Here is a 23,917-nt window from a genome sequence, read left to right on the forward strand (position 1 = left end):
CCATGGAGTAACAATGCCCAGCAATCATAGCCTCTGAAGTAGTGACAGGACTGTAACCCTTTAGAGACGAGAAAACCCCTTGAATTACTCTTTTCCAAAGACGCCCTCTAAAGGGGTGAGCTGATGAGAAAGACCTACATCCTACCCCATCAGGAATTCTGACTGCAATTTCTGGTCTTCAGCGTGCTAGAGGCACCTGCTTATTGGGAGAAGCTCCAAGTCTGGGGTTGGGGAAGCAGGTGGAAAGACAGCCTTCCTCTGCATCGCTCATGAGTAAATTATGTTTCTCACGTAACAACTAGAGATTCAATGGAGATAGATATGAGCAACTGCTTGTGGACACTGAAGCTTAGTGACCAAGTCTTACTGTAGTAATCACTGAACATGCAGGAAACTTGGGAGTGGTTGCATCATGATTTTTCCTATTTTCACAGAAATATCACAAGTAATTTCATAACCTTGAATAATTTAAGATAAAGAAGATAATTTAAGAACAATGTCAGTGCTAACAATTATGTCCAATACATGCTAATCATTGGAGATAATATTGAATTTAGCTAAATTCACTTAAACTAGGCAATGTCACATAGAACTGCTGATATGTTGGATATAGTTTATACTCACATTTTAACTCAAATACAATTGTTCAAAATTTAGAGAGTGCATAAGGCTAGCATATGAGAATTCACAGAAGATATGAAAATGAATGCCAAAAGGCTTATTTTAATTAAATTCAATTCAACAAATATGAATATCTATTGTGCGCCACCCTAAAAAAGTGAGTAAGAATAATAATGGAAACTAGATCACATGATTAAGCCTCCTAATGAAAAGAAAATTGAGAAAAATCACTACAAAACCATATAGCAAATACTTGAAAGATAACAAACCAAGGAGTGACCTGCACATTTAGTAAAACTGTATACTAATAAACTACCCATCTTCATTCACTTAACATATACAGAGCATCTTCTGTTATGTTGAGACTGTGCTGAACACTGAGAGTGCAGATATGAAAAAATCAGTCACTGTGCTGAGTCGTCTGAGCACAGAAGAACAGCAACAAGCAGATGATGTATGAGTGCTACAAGGGACAGAAAACTGCATCAGGAGCAGGAGGGATGGGGAAGACCAACCCAACCTGGAGGTGTGCAAGGAGGCAGGAAGGAAACCTTCCCAGAGGACGGAGTGCCTAATTATCAGGAAAGAGCAAGAGCGGAAGAGGCATGGCGCTGTCAGGACTGAAGTAGCTCTGACTGCCTGCTGCCTATAGAAGGGATGCCTGAGAGGTACAGGGAAGGAGTGTGAAGCAGGTAACAGACAGCCGCCACATGCCAAGTGTAAGCATTAGCAATGCCTACGAATTTTAGGTTTTAGCCTGAGGGAGAATGGGTCCTCCTGAACTGTTTTAAGCAGAGAAATGACAGATCCCATTTATAGTTTGGAAAGATGAGCTTTTCAAAAAGTTAGAGGTGAACCTGAAACAGGCAAGATTGGGTGCTGGCACCAAGAGAACCCTCAAGCATCCTGATAAGAAACAAAAATGATGAGGGGCAGAACTCAGAAATGGGAAAGAGGGGACCTGCAACTAACTGTTTGCTGGAACAAGAGGGAAGGGGGGCCTTGGTTGATGTCTTCACCCCTTCCCAGTGTGAGGAGGTCTGGCAGCAGAAAGAGCTGATCTGAAGATGATGAGAAAGGAAAGTGATGAGCTTACTTTTGGACTTGCTAAGCTGAAGAGGTCTCTGGAATGTTCCAATGAAGATGTCTACTAGGAAGGTTGACAGACCTTGAGCTCAGAGTAGAGAGATTAGACTGCAGACGTCGATGCTCGAGACACCAGTCAGTCTACCATTAGTCAATGAAATTGCTCAGAGAGAGTCTGAAGACAGTCTGGCAAGAACAGAGAAAGATAGAGTCCTGAGCATATCAGGAGTGCAAGGCTATGCAAAGGAAGAGAAACCAATCCACAAAGGAAACTGAGGGCTACCAAATAGCAGTGGGATGAGAGATGCCACAGAAAGTCTCAGGAAGAGGGTTCAACAATGGAAGTACTACAGAAACATGGACTATGAAAAGGAGTGAATGCATCACGGATTCCCAACTACAGCTGACCCTCGAACAATGTGGGGATTGGGGTGCTGACCCCCGCACAACTGAAAATCCACATATAACTCTGACTCCCCCAAAAGTTAACTACTAATAGCCTACTGATGACCAGAAGACTTACCAATAACATAAACAGTTGATTAAAACATATTTTATATGTTCTATGTATTATATGCTGTATTTTTGCAATAAAGTAAGCTAGAGAAAAGAAAATGTTATTAAGGAAATAAGGAAGAGGAAAAACATTTACAGTGCTGTGCTGTATTAACAAAATCCACGTATAAGTGGAATTGCACAGTTCACACCCGTGTTGTTCAAGGGTCAAATGCATAGCATCGGAAGTGGCTTCAGTGTGAATAGTCTCAATGGGGGGTGAAGGCAGACTTTGCAGGATCAGAGACCAAGTGACACAGTAACACAGATAGCATTAGCATGGACTCTTTGAGGGAAGACAACTTTTTAAAAGCTGGGTTGCAAAGAGAAGAGTGATGGGGAGTTACTGTGGGGATTGTGATTTATAGTTAGGGTGACCACACTGCTGGTTCAGTGCCTAATATCCTAGCCTTACCCCCGGACTCTCAAGAGCTTATAAATAATTTCGTTATCTTAAGATGGTTGAAATCTAGAAAATTAGAACCACAAGTAGTAAGTGATAATTATATGCAAGGCACTGAATTAGATGTTATGAGGACACAAATAACTGAAACCATCTGTCTGCAAGACACTTAAAACTTAGGATGTACATGAATGTGTGCATGTGTGTGCATGTGTGTGCACGTGCATGGCCTGCCACGTAACAACTCCTTTATTTCTGAATACCTGAGATTGCTAAACTACTTCCGCAAAAATTTGGTACAGCAAAACTAAGGCTTTTCTTTTCCCATAAGATAATTTATATACATATACACAATGGGAGGTGCCCCAAATAAGAAAGGAAAAGTGGTCACTGGATGCCATCCTTCTCAGCCATCTTAAAGAGAAGGTGGAGGCAGGCCAGCCAAGGGAGAAGCAGAAATCAGGCATCGGGCTGGTCCAGAGAGTTCAGCTCTTTTAGTCTAGTTCTTCTAAGACTGGGGAGAAAGGACAGGGCAGTGACATTTAGTTCACCTTCACCAGCAGCGGTCTAAGAACAGTAGGGGCAATATCTGAGTATTGTGTATTATTACCTTGAGTAGAAAATAAAGAGATTTTATTGAAAAACCCTTTTGAGGGGTGCCTGGGTGGCTCAGTTGGTTAAGCGGCTGCTTTCGGCTCAGGTCATGATTCCAGTGTCCTGGGATGGAGCCCCGCATCAGGTTCCCTGCTCAGCAGGGAGCCTGCCTCTCCCACTCCTCCCCACCTGTGCTCTCTCTATCTCTGTCACTGTCTCTGTCTCTCTCTCAAATAAATAAATAAAATCTTAAAAAAAAAGAAAAGAAAAACCCTTTTGATATCCATCCCTTGGAATTCTGAAACTTTCAGTCACTGCTCTATAAAAATACTTAAATAATTTGGAAGTCTATCAATGTGAAAAGAAATCTCCACATATCTGTTTAAAAACTCTCCCCAAATGGGGCAATAAAAGACAGGTAACAAAAAATATGCATATTATGTTTACGTACTAAAGAATTATAAGAGAGGTTAAAAGGTATAATAGGGATTCAGAAAAAAAACAATCCTGTCAGGGTTGATGGGAAGAAGACTTGCCAGAAAAAGCACTCCTTTCAGAGATGGGCTCTGAAGCACGCACAGGCCAGTCAGGGAAGTGATGACCAGGCAGCGAGGACACTAGCCAAGGCACTTGTGGGAGCTATAAAGAGGTCATTGGTGCTGTTACCGAACAAATATTTACTGAGCAGGCATTATGTACCAAGCAGTAGTTTAGATACTGAAGATACAGAATTCAAGAGGCAAAATTTTCTGTTTGTGAATTTGCAAATTTGTGATGAACTCTTCTGGTGGCATTTTCTCACCTGACCTGATTAAGGATACTGATTATCACTCTTCATCTAAGTATTCATGTTTCCTTGCAGAAATCCTTGCTGGGAATGTGACATAATATATGGCACATGCACTATATCTTTCTAAAATCCAAAAATACCAAAATTCCAAAAGTCATCTGGGCCCAAGAATTTTGAAAAAGGGATTGTAGATCAAAACCTCCAGATGCTATTGACCGATGATCCTGAGAATAATTTATTGTTAAAAGTCATGTTTGTTCACTTAAATTGGTAATCAACCCACTAACTATGACCTCATGGGTTTAGCTTTAATAAGTTCAACCAGTATAAAGGCCAGTGCTAGAACCACAGATACAGCATTCTCCCTTGTAAATAATTATTTTACAAATAAAATGAGTACTTTTCACAAGTTAAATTTAAAACACCATGCCGATTGTCCATTGGCCATGTCGTTTCTTCAGGTTGGTGGCTGGTATGGTGATATTTAAGTTTAAGACCTGAATGACAAAAGTGAGGCAGTTCTATGAAGATAAAGGAGAATTACTGCCTAAGCAAAGGAAAAAACAGGCTTGAAGAGGTAAGGTGGAAGGACATGGAAAGTCTGGGCAACAAAAAGGCTCACTGTGCTAAAATACAGCTGGAGAGAGGCCATGGGGTGCACTCGTAAGTGGCGGGCAAAGGGCACCAGGCCGGGGCCTGCCCTGCACTGCACATTTTACTGTAAGTTTAATGAGAAGATATTGCAAGGATTTTAAGATACTGATAGGATCTGATTTAAACTTTAAAAGGATATATTTGGGATATGAACTGTAACCCAGTCTGGACACAGTAAAGTATGTATATAGAAAAGTAACAGAATTTAAGGAAAAAAGATTAATTATGGCCACACGTAGGTAGAAAGCCTCAGATGACTATAATGGCTGTGATTTCAGAACATAAAATACCTAAGGTCGCCTAAAATATTTTTAATTTCATGATTCTAGTTTTTAGTTTTGACTTACGGCATCACTATATTGTTACCACCTAAAGTGAACACTACACAATAAAAACCCAAAGGTGTTTAAAGATTGAACAATTTTATCACCATCTAATAAAAGCATTACACAATTAAAAAAAGGTGTTTAAAGCAATTAGGTAAAAGAATGAAGATTAACTCAAACCTGTTAACAGTTCACTGGTACATCTATTTATATACATTCAAAAAGAATCTATGTCTAATATAAACATGACCACTTTTTTTTTTTTTTAATGATTTTTTATTATATTATGTTAGTCACCATACAGTACATCCCCGGTTTCCGATGTAAGGCTCGATGATTCATTAGTTGTGTATAACACCCAGTGCACCATGCAATACGTGCCCTCCTTACTACCCATCACCGGTCTATCCCATTCCCCCACCCCCCTCCCCTCTGAAGTCCTCAGTTTGTTTCTCATAGTCCATAGTCTCTCATGTTTCATTCCCCCTTCTGATTACCCCCCCTTTCTTTATCCCTTTCTTCCCCTACTGATCATCCTAGTTCTTATAAACATGACCACTTCTATGTAAGACTATAGGGAGCTGGGTTCTATGTATTCCACACCATTTCATACAAAGGAATAACTATCTGATCCATCAAAAAGTTTATTTGACTCAGTAAGCAACAGATAATTTTAAAATATGTATTATGAAGTGTGATTTAAGGGACTTTCATTTGATGTCACGAGATAAAACTGGAATTGTGTCAGTCATCCTTCTGTGGTTCAATTTTCTTTGCTTAATTACTATAATAATCATTCTCCTAAACATTTTTCTTCTATCCTTCACCTTGTCAGCATTAATAATTAGGTCTTATACAGAAGTGACCAAATTTCTTACATAAATTTTTTGATGACAGTCACAAAGTCATTGTATAAAACTGTCACTCATAGTCTGTTCTATCTATGCAATAAAGACATATCCTGGGAAGCAAATATGCATTACTAAAATGATCCAATATTATAAGGTATAATTATTTTCTGGAATTTAAGAATAATTTTAAGTTTTAAGTATGAATAATAAAAAGTGCACTAAATTCCAAACTATCAAAAAATGGGTTTAAGCTACTAAAAAGTTAAAATCAAACTAATGGGAAAAAATATGAATAAAAAGAAAAGCATTTTAAGAATACACTAATTGATAAAATCCATATTTATTACTCCAGATGCACTGGACTACCTCTAGAGAACGTTAGTAACTTGAAACCGTTTACCTGTTGGAGGCAGGCAGTCTTTCCAATCAAAATAGCCTGCATAAATTCCAGGTTCCAAGGAGCCAACTATAGGATCTGCTTTCAACTCAATGTAAGTTTCAAAGAGTCTTTGGTCTAATTCTTTTAACGAGGCCATGCTAACCTATAAACACATAATAAAGAATAACTATGAGTTTTTTATTTGAGCACGAGGGAAAAAGTAAAATAATATAAATACTTCAGCACATTTTACAAGTACTTATCATTTTTCCTTTATCATTTTACAGGAAAAAAATCATGATTTTTATTTTATTTTATTTATTTTTCAGTAACAAAGACCACTCCCTCAACACAACTTATTTAATAGGAATTAATCCCCACGTATGGACTACACATAGAAAGTTCAGCCCACGTGAACTGTGAGTTCCTGATGGCAGTAGAAGCAGAACAGGATGAGGAATGTAGCCTCAGTCCTACGAGCCTATGCCTGGTCTCACTGGCACTCAAGAGGCCAAGAAGTTGCAGAGTAGGTGGGCAGAGCGCTAAATTTGGGAATACAGAGTCTGTTGGCTCAAGGGCCTCTGCGGTGGACTAGTGGTGATGTGTCTGCTTCTACACCATAAGTCAAGCATCTACAAAGAGGAATATCTGTCATGGAGTGAAATTAAGCTGTAGAAAAGACAAGCAACAACTTGAACTTAGAAAAATAATGAAAACCTTTAAGGAGATGAATGTACAATACAAAACAAGACTTATGGAGAGAACACGCATGATTTTCAAAGATAACAACTCAGTAGTTTAACTGGAGGACTCAATGGTCACTACAGAGACTGAAATTAAGTGCAATAAGTATTTCAAGGCACAGAGTAAAAAATGTAAAGAGGTGGAAATTATGAAGGAAGAAACTTAGAAGACAGATCCACAAACTCTCATATGAAAGGAAACAGAAATTCAAGTAGAAGAATATGAACTGTCACAGAAGAGACAAGAATTAAACAAGCAACAGAATAAAATTTCTGGATCTAAAGACTGACTTTGCAATTTGAACAGGCTTGCTGGGTTCTAGGCTAGATTTACAAGGCGCTGCAAAAACTGTTAAAGTGTCAGATTTCTAAATAATTAAAAAAGAGAGAGAGAAAAATTTTAAGCTTCCAGTTAAAAAAAAAATGAATTACTTACAAAGAAGAATGAGTCTGACATCAGATTTCTCAGATGTTGCACGGGAACTTAAAGTCACCGGAATAATATCCATAGGAATAAAAGGAATTCAACCCAAGAATCCTATATTAAGCCATGATGTCATTCACTCAACAGAGTCCAAGAAACATATTTTTAGTTATACAAGGATTCAAAGAATATATATCACTCATGTACTTGACAAAGGGCTGTATCCTAAAAGTAAATATATCAGACTGAGAAGGATGAACAATTGAGGATAACAGTGGCAGGCAATGAACTTTGAGTTCTCCTTCATCCCTCTCTTTCTCTAATATTTAGAAACATCAATCTAAACAGATGATAAGAGATACTCTAGACATGTGAAATAAAATGCTAATACTTGAAAGAGAGGAGCCATTCAAAAAGGAAATACTAACAGTAGAAAAAGAGAAAATTAAACTCAAAGAAAAGCACCAATAACAAAAGTGGGTTGTTTAACGGGTTATTACAGTTTTATGTCAGTAAGTATGACTACATAGAGGAAACTGAAAAACTGAAAAACACAATTTCTAAAAATGGCACACATATCCTCTATGTATTAAACTGAGTCCATTATTTAAAATGCTTTCACACAAGCATTTAAGGAAGAAATTTCACACACAAACTTTTTCATAGAACAGAGCCTGAGAACATTTCCTACTTTGTTTAATAAGCAAAACCTGATGTCAAAACCTGACGAGAATATTGCAATAAAAGAAAATTACAACTCATGAACAAAAACATAAAAATCTTAACAAACTGCTGGCAAACTGAATCTACAAGTAAATAAAAAGAATATGTTATAATGAAGTGGAATTCTTTTAACAGATGACAAAAAAAGGACTTGATAAATATCCCCTCCGACCACTTAATTTAAGATTGTACTAGAGATCCTACTCCATGCAATATAGTTAAGAAAAAATACCATGAAATAAGTAAAACTGTCTTTTTAAGACATATTCTAAAGCTATAATAATATATGTATAATAATAACACAATATTAACACAATACTTAATAAAAGATAGCTCATAGACCTGAATGTAACAGATAAAACTACAAAGCCTCTGGGAAAAAATATTCAGGACACTGGAGCAGGTAAAGATTTTGACAGGATATAAAAGGCATTAAACATTTTTAAAAATGATAAATTGGATCTCATCAAAATTAAAAATTTCTACTCAAAAGACAGCACTGTAAAAACAAAACAGCAAGCCAGAGACTGGGAGGAAAAATATATATCTGACAAAGAACTTATATACAGATTTCTAAAAATCACTAATAGAAAGGTAAACAATCCAATTAAAATATAGGCAAATGAATGACGAGGCACTTCCAAAAAGAAGATATGTGAATATGAGTATCTAAATGTGTAAGAAAAAGGGCTTAACATCATTATATCAGAGAAAGCCAATGAAAGCAACAGAATTGGCTAAAATAAAAAAGAACGGTAATATTAAGCGTTCGTAAGGACAAAATGGAGCAAGTAGAATACTCATAAACTGCTATAAAATGAGAAGTAAAATGAGACACCCACTCTGGAAAACTATTCAGAATTCCTAATCAACTTATTCCATGACCAGCAATTCCAAGATGAGAGAGTACAAATGTCCACAAAAGACTTTCACAGCAATGTTCACAAAAAATTTATTCATAAAGACCTTAAACTGGGGCACCTGGGTGGCTCAGTGGGTTAAGCGTCTGCCTTTGGCTCAGGTCATGACCTCAGAGCCCTGAGACTGAGCTCTGCATTGGGTCCCTGCTCAGTGGGGAGCCTGCTTCTCCCTCTCCCTCTGCCTGCCACTCTCCCTGCTTGTGCTTTCTTTCTCTGTCAAATAAATAAATAAAATCTTAAAAAAAAAAAAAAAACCAAAACCTTAAACTAGAAACAATCCAATGTCTCTTACCATGAGAATGATTAAACAAATTTGAGTTATCCAAACTCAGCAATAAAAGAAAATAAATTACTTATAGATGCAATAAATTTGGATGAATCTTAAAAATTATTAAGTTGGAGCAAAAGCAGCTAGACAGAAAAGATGTATGGTTCCATTTTACATGAAGTTAAAGAACAGGCAAAACTAATATATCCTGACGGAAATCAAAACACTGGTGAGAAGGGTCCCTACTGACTGGAATGGGGCACGAGGGAAATATGTCTTGATCCAGGTGGTGGATACTGGGACATATATATATATATATATGCATTAAAAGTCACCTATTTGTACACTGAAGATCTGTGTTTTACTGTATATAATTCATACTCTAATTTAAAAAAAAATGGTTGAAAATAAATGAATGGGCAGATAGATACTAGGCAAATGAAACAGAAAGTGGAGTGGCGGTATTAATGTCTGACAAAGCAGAATTAAGGTCAACAGTACCTCATAAATTTTGTTGTAAGAATTCAAAAAGATAATTTATGAAACTTATGTAGTACATTTAAAGTACATCGTAAATTCTCTCAGCTATCATTATTATTATTTATTTCAACATGCCCAATTTTCACTAAAGCCCTGTTCACACTAGCTAATGAATACAGATGTTAGCTAAGTTTGCTTGACCCCTACTATGCAAGGATAAGGTCTGTTCATTATTAAAGCACTATCTAATAGTGATGAATGAAAGTTAAATGAAAAAAAAAAATCCTTAAAGGAAATCACAGTCTAACAGGGAAGAAAGGCAAAAAAACATTGATAAAACGTTCAAAGAACATAGCTGTTGGGGGAGTGCTTATGGGGTACTTCTAAGGGCACTGGAAAAGGCTTTCTTAAGAAAAGAAAGGTGCTAATTCAGTAATTATGCAATCAGAAATAGATGTATGCACTAAATTCCTACATATGAGAACTAAGGAGCACCTTTTAAAGTACTTCAAGTAGTTGGTAATAACTTACAGAAATACAGAATACATTAGGAGGTAACATTTCAGATTCAGGGGCAAATAATACTGGTGATAATCTACCATTTTATCTTCTTAGGCAGAAATATGCATATCAAAAGATATTCTGACAACATACAGCCTCACCTGTATAGCAGCAAGTGTGCAGCCACACAGGTGCTGAAAAACACACACCTAAGTAGATGTCTCATTTCCTCAATTTCTATACAGTAGTCTTCAATTCACTCAAAATAGTTAAAAAAAAAAAAAGAATCAGACGAGATCGGGAGCGTTCACGTATTGCATGGAGCACTGGGTGTTATACGCAAACAATGAATCATGGAACACTACATCAAAAGCTAATGATGTACTGTATGGTAAATAATATATCATAATAATAATTAAAAAAAGAATCATTAATTAATTTTAATGTTCCAAATTTAAATTTTCTAATTTACTATTTTAAAAACTTTTTGTTAAAAATGCTTCTTAAAAAGTATGTTTCTGAGAAAGAAAAAATAATTTTAAAAAAGTTAATTTCATTTCAAAGATGACAGAAGGAGTACATTGAACTGAGTGATCTCTATGGAAACAAAATCATCAAACTACAATTAGAACATCTATCCAAGTGAATATGGATGACTAGGTTCAGTCAAATTAACATAATTTAAAAAATTTTTTAAAGTGGCAAACTGACATTACTTTGTGTTATTGAAACATGTCAAATGTGGACAAAATAAATGCCAAGTAAATAATTAATTTTTAAAAATAAACTCTTAATCCCTAGTAGAGGTGGCACTATTAAAACAAGACAAAACAAAACAAAAACAGGATAAAACAGGATATACTGTCATCCTGAAACAGAAAAACAGTCAATGTCTCTAGCACTTAGAGCCATCATTCCTCACTTCCCTCACCTTCCACTGTGACTTACTACTAATCTTTATCATTCCCCAAACTTTTCTTTTTCTGTGAATTTTTTATAATCAAGTTAACTATCTCACGCCCCATTATTGAGGGCTCTCATAACTGCTCCAATCTTCTTCTTAATAGGAATAGTCTTTTATTTGACTATTGTGACTGTATGTGATTTGGCCACCCACACAGAATGATCTAAGGGGCATGGGAAATAACTTCACTGCCACTACCTCCTACACTGATGTTTGAAATTATACCACTCCAGAGTAAGTTAATCATTTTCCTTTACTTAGTAACAAAACCAAAGTTTCTGGAAATGAAAAACAACTGGAATAAAAGGGCAATAGGCAGCAAATTTCAACAAGATATAAATGAAGAAAAAGTCAATGAGAAGAGAGAGCTGAATGAATTATTCTGAATCATTACAGAGAATTAAAGATGGGTGGGGGAAACATAAATGAAAAATGTAAGAGACATGGAGAACAGAGTAAGAAGGTCTAACATATATCCCACAGGAGGTCTTGAAGGAGAAAAAAGAGTGAATAGAAAAGAATAAATATTGAAAGAGGTAATAGCTGAGATTTTCCAGAACTGATTAAAGGTATCAATCAGTCAGGGGAAAAACGGCCAACAAAATACACCAAGAGACACATCATAGTGGAACTATGAAATATTAGACACAAAGAAAATAAAAAATATCTAAAAAGCAGCCAAAGAAAGACTTTTACATCTCTCAGTAACTGACAAATGAAAGACCAAAACACACGAAAGGAATGGATATAGAAGACTGAACAACAAAATTCACAAACTTGATCTAATAGACATATATGGAATGTGGTATTCAAAACTGAAGGACGTGGTATTTTCAAGCAAGGGAGAATATTTAAGAAACTCATCGTGTATCAGCCTGCAAAGCAAGTCTCAACAAAGTAAAAAACATGACATTCTTTGACCTCAGCATAATTAAGTTAGAAATCTCTAACAAAGAGAAAACTAATTTCCAACATGAAAACTAATTGCTACCCACCCACCCACCCAATTTGGAAATTTAAAATCACACTCCTATATAGCTGTGTGTCAAAGAAAAACTCACAATTAAAATTCGAAAATACAAAACAGAACTAAAATATCTTATATTAATCTGTGGGATATACCTAAGAGACAGAGGGACATTCATAGCCTTGAACATTTATAGTAAAAAGGCAGAAAGGTTTGGAATCAATGAGTTACATAAACAAAACAATTAAGCGAAGTGCTCAAATTACTGTGACAGAAAACAAGGACATAAAGAGAGTAAAGCCAAAATTTGGTTCTTGAAAAGATTCTGATCAAGAAAAAAGACTAAAAATATTAAGTCCAGAAAGATATCATAACCTCAGATGTGGATGAAACTGAAATAATATGAAACTATTATAAAACAATTTTATGCCAATAAATTTAGAAATTTAGGTAAAATGGACAAAGTCCAAGAAAAATATAGACGACTACAACTAACAAGACGAAACAGAAAACTTGAATGGTTCTTTAACCATTAAGGAAATTGAACCAACCATTAAAAATCACCTCACAAAGAAAAAACAAGAGAGTTCTTATAAATATTCAAAGAATAAATACTCCAATGTTATATAAACTCAGAGGAAGAAAAAAAGGAATAGGATTTTTAATACATTTTACAAATTAGCATAAGCTACATGCAGCAACATGGATAAATCTCAAAAATGATATTAGGAGAAAAAGCAAGGCAGAGAAAAATACATATCATATAATCCCATTTAGGCTATTTAAAAGTCAGAAACAGGTAATATTAAACAATGTATTATTTAGAAACCACAAAATGCAGAAGTGACAGTCCATAAGGGAAAATGGATGAAGCAGATGTCCAGGGCACAAGGGATCCTGGGAATATGCTCCATTTCTTCAGCTTGGCAACAGGTGAACATGTGTTCATTTTATTATTATTCTATCTTATACCTACATAAGATTTAGTCTTTTGTAGAGATAAAAGCATTTAATATAAAAATATTTGAAAAGAATTTATAGTCTAGAAAAGAAGCACACCAATATTAAACTACTCATGATATAACGTGTTAAGATGTTATCTAGTGTTATAAACAAGGTATTATAGGAATAAAGAAGAGGATTTGATCCATTTTGCAGTTTGGAAAAAATGAATGAGAAGTCTTTCCACAGGGTGAGACATCTGTATCTGAGATAGAATTTGAAAGATGATTAAGATTTTGTCAAGTTGGGGGGTGCCTAGGTGGCTCAGCTGTTAAGCGTCTGCCTTTGGCTTAGGTCATGATTCCAGGGTCCTGGGATCAAGCCCCACATCGGGCTCCCTGCTGGGCGGGAAGTCTGCTTCTTCCTCTCACACTCCCCTTGCTTGTGTTCCCTCTCTCGCTGTCTCTTTCTGTCAAATAAATAAATAAAATCTTAAAAAAAAAAAAAAGATTTTGTCAAGTTGAGGTTGAGGAAAAGGTATTCCAGACCAATAGAACAATACAAGCTACAGGTAAATGTTCTTAAAATAGAGACTGGTAAGCTGATGTTGAATGAATGTTTGTTGAAGGAATAGAAGACCTGACAAATCGTATGAAATACTCAAGAAAAGATGAATGGCTAGATAACAGGATATTGGTAAGCAAAGAGGAGATGAATGGCGTAAGAGAAAGAAGTAAGGGTCCAGATTTAAACAATATGAACATCATCAGGCTAAGGAGTTTAGGTTTTATTCCTCAGTCAATGAGAACACTGAAATGTGGGAAGGAGGAAGAATATAATCAGATCTGTATTTTTGAAACTCCATGGATAATGAGTTAAAGAGTGAAATTTAGAGCCTAAGCAAAGCATTTGGAGGAAGGCTTCTGCAATAGCACAAGGATCAGATGATGAAAAAGAGCTGATCTTGGACAGGAAGAACAAATTAGGGAGGCAGAGACAGAAGATGGTTCAGGGGTTGAACCATCCATTCCTGAGGAATGAAGTCAAAGACAATTCCCAAGTCCCTGGCTTGCTGACTCTGTGACTACTGACCAAGGCAAGAAACACATAAAGCAAAGCTGATTTGGAAGAGGAAGGAGAACATGACTTTGGTTTGGGTAAGTTGCTCTGAAATCCCAATGGCAATTTCTAGTGAAGATGTATGATAGGAAAGAGATCTGCAGCCTAGGAATGAAATACAAGTTAAAGATACAGATTTGGGACTCATGGGCACCACTGATAAATGAAGTAGTGGGAAGAGATGAGATCTCCTAAGGAAAACATAGAGTGTGTGAAGGGGAAACAAAGCACAGTGGTCCAGAGAACAGAAACAGTACAGGGACGGTAAAAGACAACTATTTAAGTTGTTGCATTGTACCTGCTCAGGTTCAAGGTTTTTGATTTAGGACCCCACACAACATGCAACTGATGACCAATGGTCTTACTCACTTATTGCCTACACCTCCCCGACTTTCCAAAGAGACTTGGTGCCTTTCTCTCACTTCTGAAACAACCACTTTTCTGTGAAATCTTATATTCTTCCTTGCTTTGGGAAAGCTTTTCTGAATTACCTTCTGTACTGGGGAAGCAAATATTTTACTTTATAAATTATAAAGTCCTTGTGTCCTTCCTACTATAGTATTTCTTTATGTCTGTTTCTGTTTTTCCCTTCCCATGTATACAAAGAACTTGAGGCAGTTAAATAGGGTCAGAAATTAATATTTAGTATGCAGGGACACATCTGTCTATAACCTATTAAACTCTAAAACACATTGATTTAAAAATGATGTATTATATAAAAATGGCCTCTAAACAAAATTTAGCTGGAGAAGAGAGGAGAAAAATAAAATATAAAAAGATAATACGGTGAGGACCCAAAACTATAGTCATTCACATCATATATTGAATTCAAATGATTTCAAATGAAACTTAAGAATAATATACAATTAAGCTAAAAATAATCAAATATGTAAAATATAGTATATATGTATGGTTCAAGTGACACAAAAATCTTTAAAATTGATTGTTGTATGTAAAGGATCTTCCCTGGACATGTGAAAAAAAGAAGCTGCCCTCTCCCCACCTACCATGTCAAAATTTCTGGAAGAGATTTAGGTGCATAAAATGAAATATCAATCAAGAATTTAATGGCCAACTTATTTAACGACTACAGTCCCAAGTCAGTCAAAAATCTACAACTATACAAACTCTAAATTAAATGGTTGCTTTTTAGACTGGGACAGGTTAAAATAACATTTTATATATGAAAACAATTCCTTGGAATTATATAATTATAGCTACAATAAAATTATGTACTGAAGTGTGTTAACCATATAGCTCTGGTTTTCCCTTCTAAAAGGTCTCAAGAATTAATGACTTGTGGCAAATTTGGTTTGCATACTTAAAATGAAAAACACGATTTCCTTAACCCTCTAAATACCTTTAAAATGAACTCTACTAGAATATCAACAGTCAATGAACATATGAAAAAGTGTTAACCTACCAAATAGGGAAAGGCATGCAAATTAAAACATCATGAAAGAGTATTTTTATCTATCAGATGAAAATATTATCATCAGCAATGATGACCAAAATGTGATGAAACCAGCAACATTTACCAAGAGTCTTTAGAGCTCTAATTCTACTTCTAGGAATCAACTTTGAGACAGGAATAAAACATGCGATCAAAGATTATCTTCACCTCTCAGTAACAAAAACAAAAAAACCTTAAGGTTCCCACTAGGAAAAAGTTAAAAAAAAAAAAAAGGTACATTTACATTAGCAGCTGTTATAAGCCGTAAAACTCACATCTACATGTTTAACAAAGGTGTTCACAACAGACTAGTCAACAGAAAAAGATGCCTCTAACGTAAAACTGAATTCAGAAAAATGTTTCATATTTTTATAACATAATACATATAGGTATATGGCATATATACTGATTACTATAAATACTAAAATATAATAGTGTTTATCTTTGGTGCATTATAGATAATTTTAAAAAGTTTTTTAGACTTTTCAGTATTTCTCCTTTTAAAAAATAATGATTGGATCTTACTTTTATAAGCAGGAGAAAAATGCATGACTGGGAAAAAAAACATTTCCAGGACTTGAGATAAAACGAAATGGAACTGGCACTGCAAATGGAAATGCATGGAAATGACAGGGGACTTACTGCTGGCACTTGCAATGTGGGATCAATATAGCACAAAGTCCTCGTAAGGCTTAATAATGGGGCTTATTTTACGGGAGGTATCCTGTAGGGCAAGATGAGTTTGATACTCTGATCTCATGAATTACCATTTAATGTTGTGTTATGAAGTCCAAAACGATATACATTAACCAACCTGCTTCACATCCTATTTCTTTGGTTTATTTTCATGGGAACAATTTCATTCTTTACTTTCAGATGTATGGTGCTGGGCCAGAAATCCATTCTAGATTCAGAATGAGAACACTTAATTTTGAGTTCTGCCTTGCTCTTCTACTGACAGGTCAAGTCATGAACCTCTCTGAGCATCCTTCCACAGGAAAAAAATGGAGTTAATGGTACTTTCCTTAATTACTTCACAGGGTTATTTGCATTAAAAAATGTATTTATGTATTATGAGGGGCACCTGGGTGGCTCAGTCAGTTAAGCATCCAATTCTTCATTTCAGCACAGGTCATGATCTCAGGGTTCTGGGATTGAGCCCTGCATCAGTGGGAAGTCTGCTTATCTCCCTCTCCCTCTGCCCCTCCTCCTGCTCTCTCTCTTTAAAATAAATTACTCTTTAAAAAATGTATATATGAAATCATGCTAGCTTTACATGATCATTAGTCATTAAATTTTAATGAGCTCCTAAAACACATAGTTATCTGTGTACTGCTCCTACACTAAAATTAATTCTACTTTTGAAGAGGAGGATCAAGATGAAGGGAATTAACAACTGGCCATTTTCATGCTTCTATTGGTAGAAATACCAATAAGAAAGCAGGAGGAAATATACCTAGAAGAACCCTTGGTAAACCACCAAATCCTACCTGGAAAGAGATCTGAGAGAATGCCTAATGTCTGGTGACACTAAGTTAGAAGCCCCCAATCAGCAATTATTTCCAAGAGCAGAAACAGAGTGACAGAATGGATAACAAACTATTTCTGTGAACAAGGTGTCCTCACAGTTTTTCTGGGATCTATGCCTCTAGAGATTTATTTGAAAAGGGAACTATGAAAAATAGTGGTAGTTGGCAGTATTTCTCCATTAATGCAAGAAAGAGATTTTACTTGGTTGGCATCATGCAATTAATGGATTCACTCATAATAAATAGAATCAGCACAAATGCTATCATCTAAATCTAGTTCACTGATTCATTTACTATGCAACTAAATGATTTAAAATATTTAATGTCAATTATTTAAAAATCCTAATTCTGAGTGTGAAAAACAGTCCACCATTTATTCTAAGCTTTACCTCCAGATCCAACATATTACCTTGGTTTCAAAATGATATCAACTCTCTCTCTATATCTCTAAAATAAATAAATAGATCTTTTTTAAAAGGGGGGGGGTGCCTGGGTGGCATGGTCAGTTAGGTGTCCAACTCTTGGCTTCGGCTCAGGTCATGATCTCGGGAAATGGGATCAAGCCCCAGGACAGGCTCCTCGCTCAGTGCAGAGTCTGCTTGAGACTCTCTCTCCCTCTGCCCTTCCCCCCACTCTCTCTCTTTCGAATATATAAATAAATCTTTGAAAACAAATGATATCAACAAGACTAGGAAGGATATCAAAGCCTACTTGTATGTCAACTTCATTCTATTTCTTTATGATGTAAACTGAAGCAACAGTTACTACTTATAACTTTGTAAAAACCTAAAGAGAACCAAACTTCCTCCTTCTCTTATATGCAATTACTAATCATTTCACATATTTTTAAATAATTAAAAAAACTGTTCTTTAATAAATATATTTGTGTCACTATTGTTACTGCACAAAAACAAAGTGCTCACTTTCTACAAATACTAATTCTTTACTGCAAGGAGCACCTTGCAATTCTCAACACAAAAATTTCTGGAAATAAACTCAACATTTGGCCCTACAGCCTTAAGTCACATTTCTCATCAGGATGATTAATCTTTACGAAAAGGCAGGAAAACAAGACAGAGCCACCCACTTTGACATTTTCATTCTTTGAAAAAAAAAATCCATTTCTAGTTCACAAACCATAACTATCATTTGTAAAAAGTATGCAATCCATCAAGAGTACTTTTTGATTATAAAGATTAACAAGATCATTATCATTCTTATTTTTTGCACTGAGAAAACTGTAAAAGTGGTTCTAGCTTAGTTTTACTTAGAAATCTGATAAACCTTTGCCCAAGAACCAACCTTTAATTAGAAGGTTGCTTCATTTTTTCCTTCTCTGCTTACTTGAAAAAAATATAAACAAAGTATAACATCTAAAGAAAAACCTACTCCATTGAATTTTACAGCACTCATTTTTTCTTAAAAGATTTTATTTATTTATTAGACAGAGAGACAGCCAGGGAGAGGGAACCCAGGCAGGGGGAGTGGGAGAGGGAGAAGCAGGCTCCCAGTGGAGGAGCCTGATGTGGGGCTCGATCCCAGGACTCCGGGATCACGCCCTGAGCTGAAGGCAGATGCTTAACGACTGAACCACCCAGGCGCCCCTACAGCACTCATTTTTGTCCAGCTTTGCTACATCCGTGGATTAGAGAGTGGAGAGCATGTATTTCTCAGGTCAGTTATTAAGCCTCCCATAGCTGTTATAAGTCACTCTCATGTGTGTGTCTTTGTCTGTGTGTCTCTGTGCTTGAGCACTTGTGCCCATGCTTAAGTAGTAAAAAGCAAAAGCATCATTGTGGTAATTTGGAAAGCGGGAGAAGAAGAAGAGGTGCGAGTAAGCAGGAAGATGTGATTTATCTGCAGGCTCAGGGAGTTTGTTGTTGGCTCTAAAGTAAAAGTTTTAACCTGAAAGGAGCCAAATTTGAGATGATTCTTAAAGATTTGGGTTTGATGCCTTTCTATTTCCTTCCCTTACTTTGAGCAGCTTTGGTGGGGAGTAAATCAGCTTTTGCCTTGAGAAACTTTGATCTAGAGAAAAGAAGAGAATATTAAATCAGTGAATCAAGGTGAGAAGAGCAGGAATCATTCAAAGCCAGGGTGGGGTGAAGATGGGGAAGATAGAGGGGTGTGCGGAGGGTAAGGACAGAAAAGTATAGGAAAAGTAAAAAAGAGAGGGTACTAAGACAATAGTTTGGAAACTAAATGGATAAAACAACCAACTTGTTCATTTAACATAATTCATTTACCTGTGTTATTTTCTCTATTCCCTGGAAGTTGTGCTTTTCAAAATGTTCCACTATATTTAGGAAGGTGTGACGTTCTAGGTAGCAGCAGTTACTTAGGACTATCAGAAGTCTCTGTTCCTAAAAGCAAAACAAATGTTTAGAAAATGACATTTATAGTAACAAACTGGGTAACACTTATCATTTATTAAATTTAATTATAATCTCCTCATGTTTAATATCAGTATTCAATGTTTTGTTTTTCTTGGTCTCCTTTTTCCCCAATAATAATATAGAGAGAAACAATGTAATTCTATAATTCTATATTCTATAACTGCTTGTTATTACATAATGCACTAAAGAATCAAATAATGCTGCCTTTGAAATTTAATAGCTGTATGGAAAAAGAGCTAATGACTAAGGTAGGATCAGCTGTTGTTCTTGTGAAAGCGGTTTACTTTACTGGTTATTCTACCTAATATTTTTTGCAGCAAAAAAAGCTATAAAAATGGATATTTTAAAATAATTACAAAAACTGCAAAAATTCGTAGAAAATAATTCATAAATTTTTCATAACTTGAAAGAGAATTATAATGCCAGCCATACGATGGGCTCCTCCCAAAAACTGGGCCGTCACAGACGCATTTTATGTAGAATAGTTTCCCTCTTAAGGGGAGTGATGGGACACAGGGAACTCTCCCATAGTGTCGGTTATGAAGAGGACTAGAATATGAATTCTATGTTCTCCAGGGTTCTAGCCACTTTAAGGTAATTGCTTATTAAAATTACCAGACCCCAAGGCTGATGAATAAACATCATTTTACAGTTCAGAAGAACTACTCTTATAAACAAAATTCCAGGAATGGCAGTTATCATCACTGCTGTGGCTCACCAAGAACACTCTCCCATGCCCTCTCAGTGTGAGAGCATTCTCTAGAACAACAGTGACTAATTAAGAGCTTTGCTTTAAGATCTCTTGACTAAACACTAAGGCAAAACTACTTTCCAGGAAAAATTTTAAGCCATATTTTGCTTACTGTTTTGTATATAACTTATGTTAAAAGGAATATAATAAATGAGGAAAATAAATAGATCCCTATCTTGAGGTACACTCTGAACTCAGTTGCCCAGTACAGCTTGTATCTCCCAATAATTTCATTTAGATCCATCAAAAATTTTAAAACTTTTTAAATTTTTTTATTTAAAATATTATTATCTTTATTGCTGGCACAGTGTGGCCTATTCAATGCCCTTTTTGGTCATCAACAAATATAATTAAAGGGTAAGGAGTTATTAAAGTACCTTCAAACAAATGAGAGGTTGTGAATGGCCTTGAATTAATCTATGGATGGGAAATAAATTATGAAACAAGGAAAACAGGGTTCTGTTATACACATCATTCCTCCACATTTTGTGAATAAATGGCAAGTGAGAACCAGAAAGAAAGCAGCACTGCATAGGCACACGGGCCAGTCTGGGGAAGGGGTATATTCCCTTTGTCCCATACCTGGTATTACCATTATGTGGTCCTCATAAAGAACGTGAAATAAAGTAAGCCACTCTAAACATGCTGCACTGTGCAAAAATCTCAACTGGTTTTTCAGTTATAAGATCAATCCTCAATTATCTTTTCCTCCAAATATTAACCTTATAGTCTAACAGACCCCCTGAGCCTGCTGTATCTTCTTTGCCCTGTTAATTAACTCTCTTTGATTTTTCTTCCTGTAGTCTGCATTGTTCTTCCCCCAAAATGGAAAAATAATTTGAGTGATTTGAAGTCTTACTCTTGGTAATTGTATTTTTCTTTCCAAATCTAACCAATCAGAAGAAGTGAAAGTGGGAAGAATAATTGAACACTACAATAATCAAATTCTTAAACTTTAATGATTAAAAGCTTATTAGCAACTTAGATGAATATGTATGTTTGAAAATAACTCAACCTATCAAAGGTAGTACTTGCTGATTATGTGTTATTTCAATTATTTCTCACAGAATCTCTGAGATGTAGACATTACCATCCCAATTTTGTCCAGGAGAAAACTGGACACCTCAATGACATGCCCAAGATTATTCAGTTAGTAAGACGAAGACCAGGAAGCAAAGTTAGTTATCTTCTGGCGCCAAACCTGGACGTCTATCTTACCATAACTGCCTCTCTGCTGAATAATGGAATAAGACCCTAAGAAGACCTCAATAATCTGGGTCAAATCTAATGAGATATCCTTCAAATGCAGAGAAACACAGAAATTGAATTTGGTACCAAATGAACAATTTTAGGGAGTAAAATGGAAGAGATAAGGTCCTGTGACTGGGAGAAGCAAGTATAAAACACCTGGGGGGTGGCTGACAGTAAGCTCAATGTGAGTCAATAGAAATGTAATTTAAGGTATAGCTCTGGCTTCTTCCCAGTTGCCAGGGCCACATCAGAGTCCTGTACTCCCACTGTTGAAAAAGGACAGACGTAGACTAAGAGAAGAACCACTGCCGTATGGGGTAGGAAGTGCCTAAAAGATTTAGGGTGTTAGCTAAGAGAAATGAAGATTCCAAGCCCACACAAACAAGTGTTTTCAAACACTGAAAAGACTGTCATGTAGAAATTAGGATTGCTCTAAAGGACAGAGAAAAAAGCACAGTTAGCCCAATAGCTCGTAAGGCCGTTCTCAATTTAGAAGGCTCTTTCCTCCAGCCTGTGTCTTTCTCTAGTCTACTATGTTCACGGTGCAAAGAATGGGCTAAACTCACAACACCAACTTCCTCAGCTCCTATCTGATGTTGATCCAGTGCACACAGATAGCCCACTAGCAATCCACTAATATGCTTCTTTCTTTTTTTCAAAGATTTTATTTATTTATTTGACAGAGAGAGAGAGACAGCCAGCAAGAGACGGAGCACAAGCAGGGGGGGGTGGGAGAGGAAGAAGCAGGCTCCCAGCGGAGGAGCCCGACGCGGGGCTCAATCCCAGAACGCCGGGATCACGCCCTGAGCTGAAGGCAGATGCTTAACGACTGAGCCACCCAGGTGCCCCTGATATGCTTCTCCTACATTAACAAATGACCACCTAACTGCCCAGCCCAAAACACTCCAGTTTTCATCTGACCCCACCTGATCTTTTTTTTTTTTTATTATGTTAGTCACCCACCTGATCTTCTACCAGTCTGCAATACTGATACACACTCCTTTGTTTAAATGATCTTTTCCATCTCTCTCAGGAACACTGTTCCGTCTGGATTTTCTTCTCTCTCTCTTTCTCTCCCTCTCTCAGATTATTCTTTTTTGGGAACTTTGAGGCTCTCTGTTTCTGGCCATCCCTTAAATACTGGTACCCCCCAATATTATTTTTATATATTTGGCCCTCCTCTCATTCTACTAGTATTTTTCCTAGTATACTCATCCACTCCCGGGCCTTATATTGCTTATACAGTTTACCCCTGAACAACACAGGTTTGAAACGCACTGGTCCATTTATATGCAAATTTTTTTGATACATACAGTACAATATTGTAAATGTATTTTCTCTTCCTCGTGACTTTGGTTAACATTGTTTCTCTAACTTACTTTATTGTAATACAGCATATAATAATAACATACAAAACGTGTTAGTTGCCTGTTATTGGTAAGGCTTTTGCTCAACAGACTATTGGTAGTTAAGTTTAAGGGGAATCAAAAGTTGCACGTGGATTTTCGGCTGAACAGGGCATCGATGCCCCTAACCCCCTCATCGCTCAAGGGTCAACTTTATATTACTGGTTCAGAAATCTGTATCTAGATTTCCCTCCTGGGGTCCAGACAAGTATGTCTAACCACCCATTAAATATTTCTGCTTGAATGTCACTCATTTAATATATCTGGTCCCAAAATGAATTTTTAATCTTTCCTAATATAACAAATTCCTTATTTAGAAATTCACACTTATAATAACTGTGGGAATGATACAGGGCAGGAAATTTTGGTCATACGCTTTCTTTCTTGAGAAATACACATACATATATACATACATACATGTACACACACACATGATACGTGTGTGATACAGCCTTAAGCAAATGACAAACCAGAGAGGGTTATTTTTTTTTAAGACAGATGGGTTTGGATTTCAAGAGCTGAATTTATAAATGCATATATACAAATACATATTTTATATGTATGAATAAAGTATGTGTGTGAATCATCCCTAAAGACATGTACATGCTAAAAGAAAGATGTAAGTGGACATATATAAAAGGTGGCATGGCTTTGTTTTTGCCACAGAACTTTATGTTCAAATGAAATGCTAGCAGGGAACTTACAGAAATAAAACGGAGAAAAGCAGAGCTTCTCTAGTTGGAGAGGAAAACTATGGGGAGATGGGCCCGTCTTCTGCTTCCTCTCCAACCTTCAAACACCAGGGAACCGCTCAGGCACCT

The 23,917-nt window shown here is 36.2% G+C and overlaps 1 protein-coding gene across 7 annotated transcripts in view; it reads right to left on the reverse strand.

The window, feature by feature from the left end:
* Positions 1 to 23,917, reverse strand: part of EXOC2 (exocyst complex component 2) — a 252,177-nt gene that overhangs the window by 70,455 nt on the left and 157,805 nt on the right. For 6 of the 7 annotated variants that reach the window (XM_087858228.1, XM_087858229.1, XM_045800593.2 and 3 more), the window contains 2 exons: positions 19,539 to 19,655; positions 6,281 to 6,422 (listed from right to left, as the gene is read on the reverse strand). In XM_087858228.1, the coding sequence (XP_087714354.1) occupies positions 6,281 to 6,422; positions 19,539 to 19,655 (259 nt within the window). The remainder of the gene's footprint in view (positions 1 to 6,280; positions 6,423 to 19,538; positions 19,656 to 23,917) is intronic. The other variant, XM_087858230.1, reaches the window with a different exon arrangement.

This window comes from Ursus americanus, chromosome 32, assembly GCF_024610735.1.
Source record: "Ursus americanus isolate L20-20 chromosome 32, mUrsAme1.1.p, whole genome shotgun sequence".
Lineage (NCBI taxonomy): Eukaryota > Metazoa > Chordata > Mammalia > Carnivora > Ursidae > Ursus > Ursus americanus.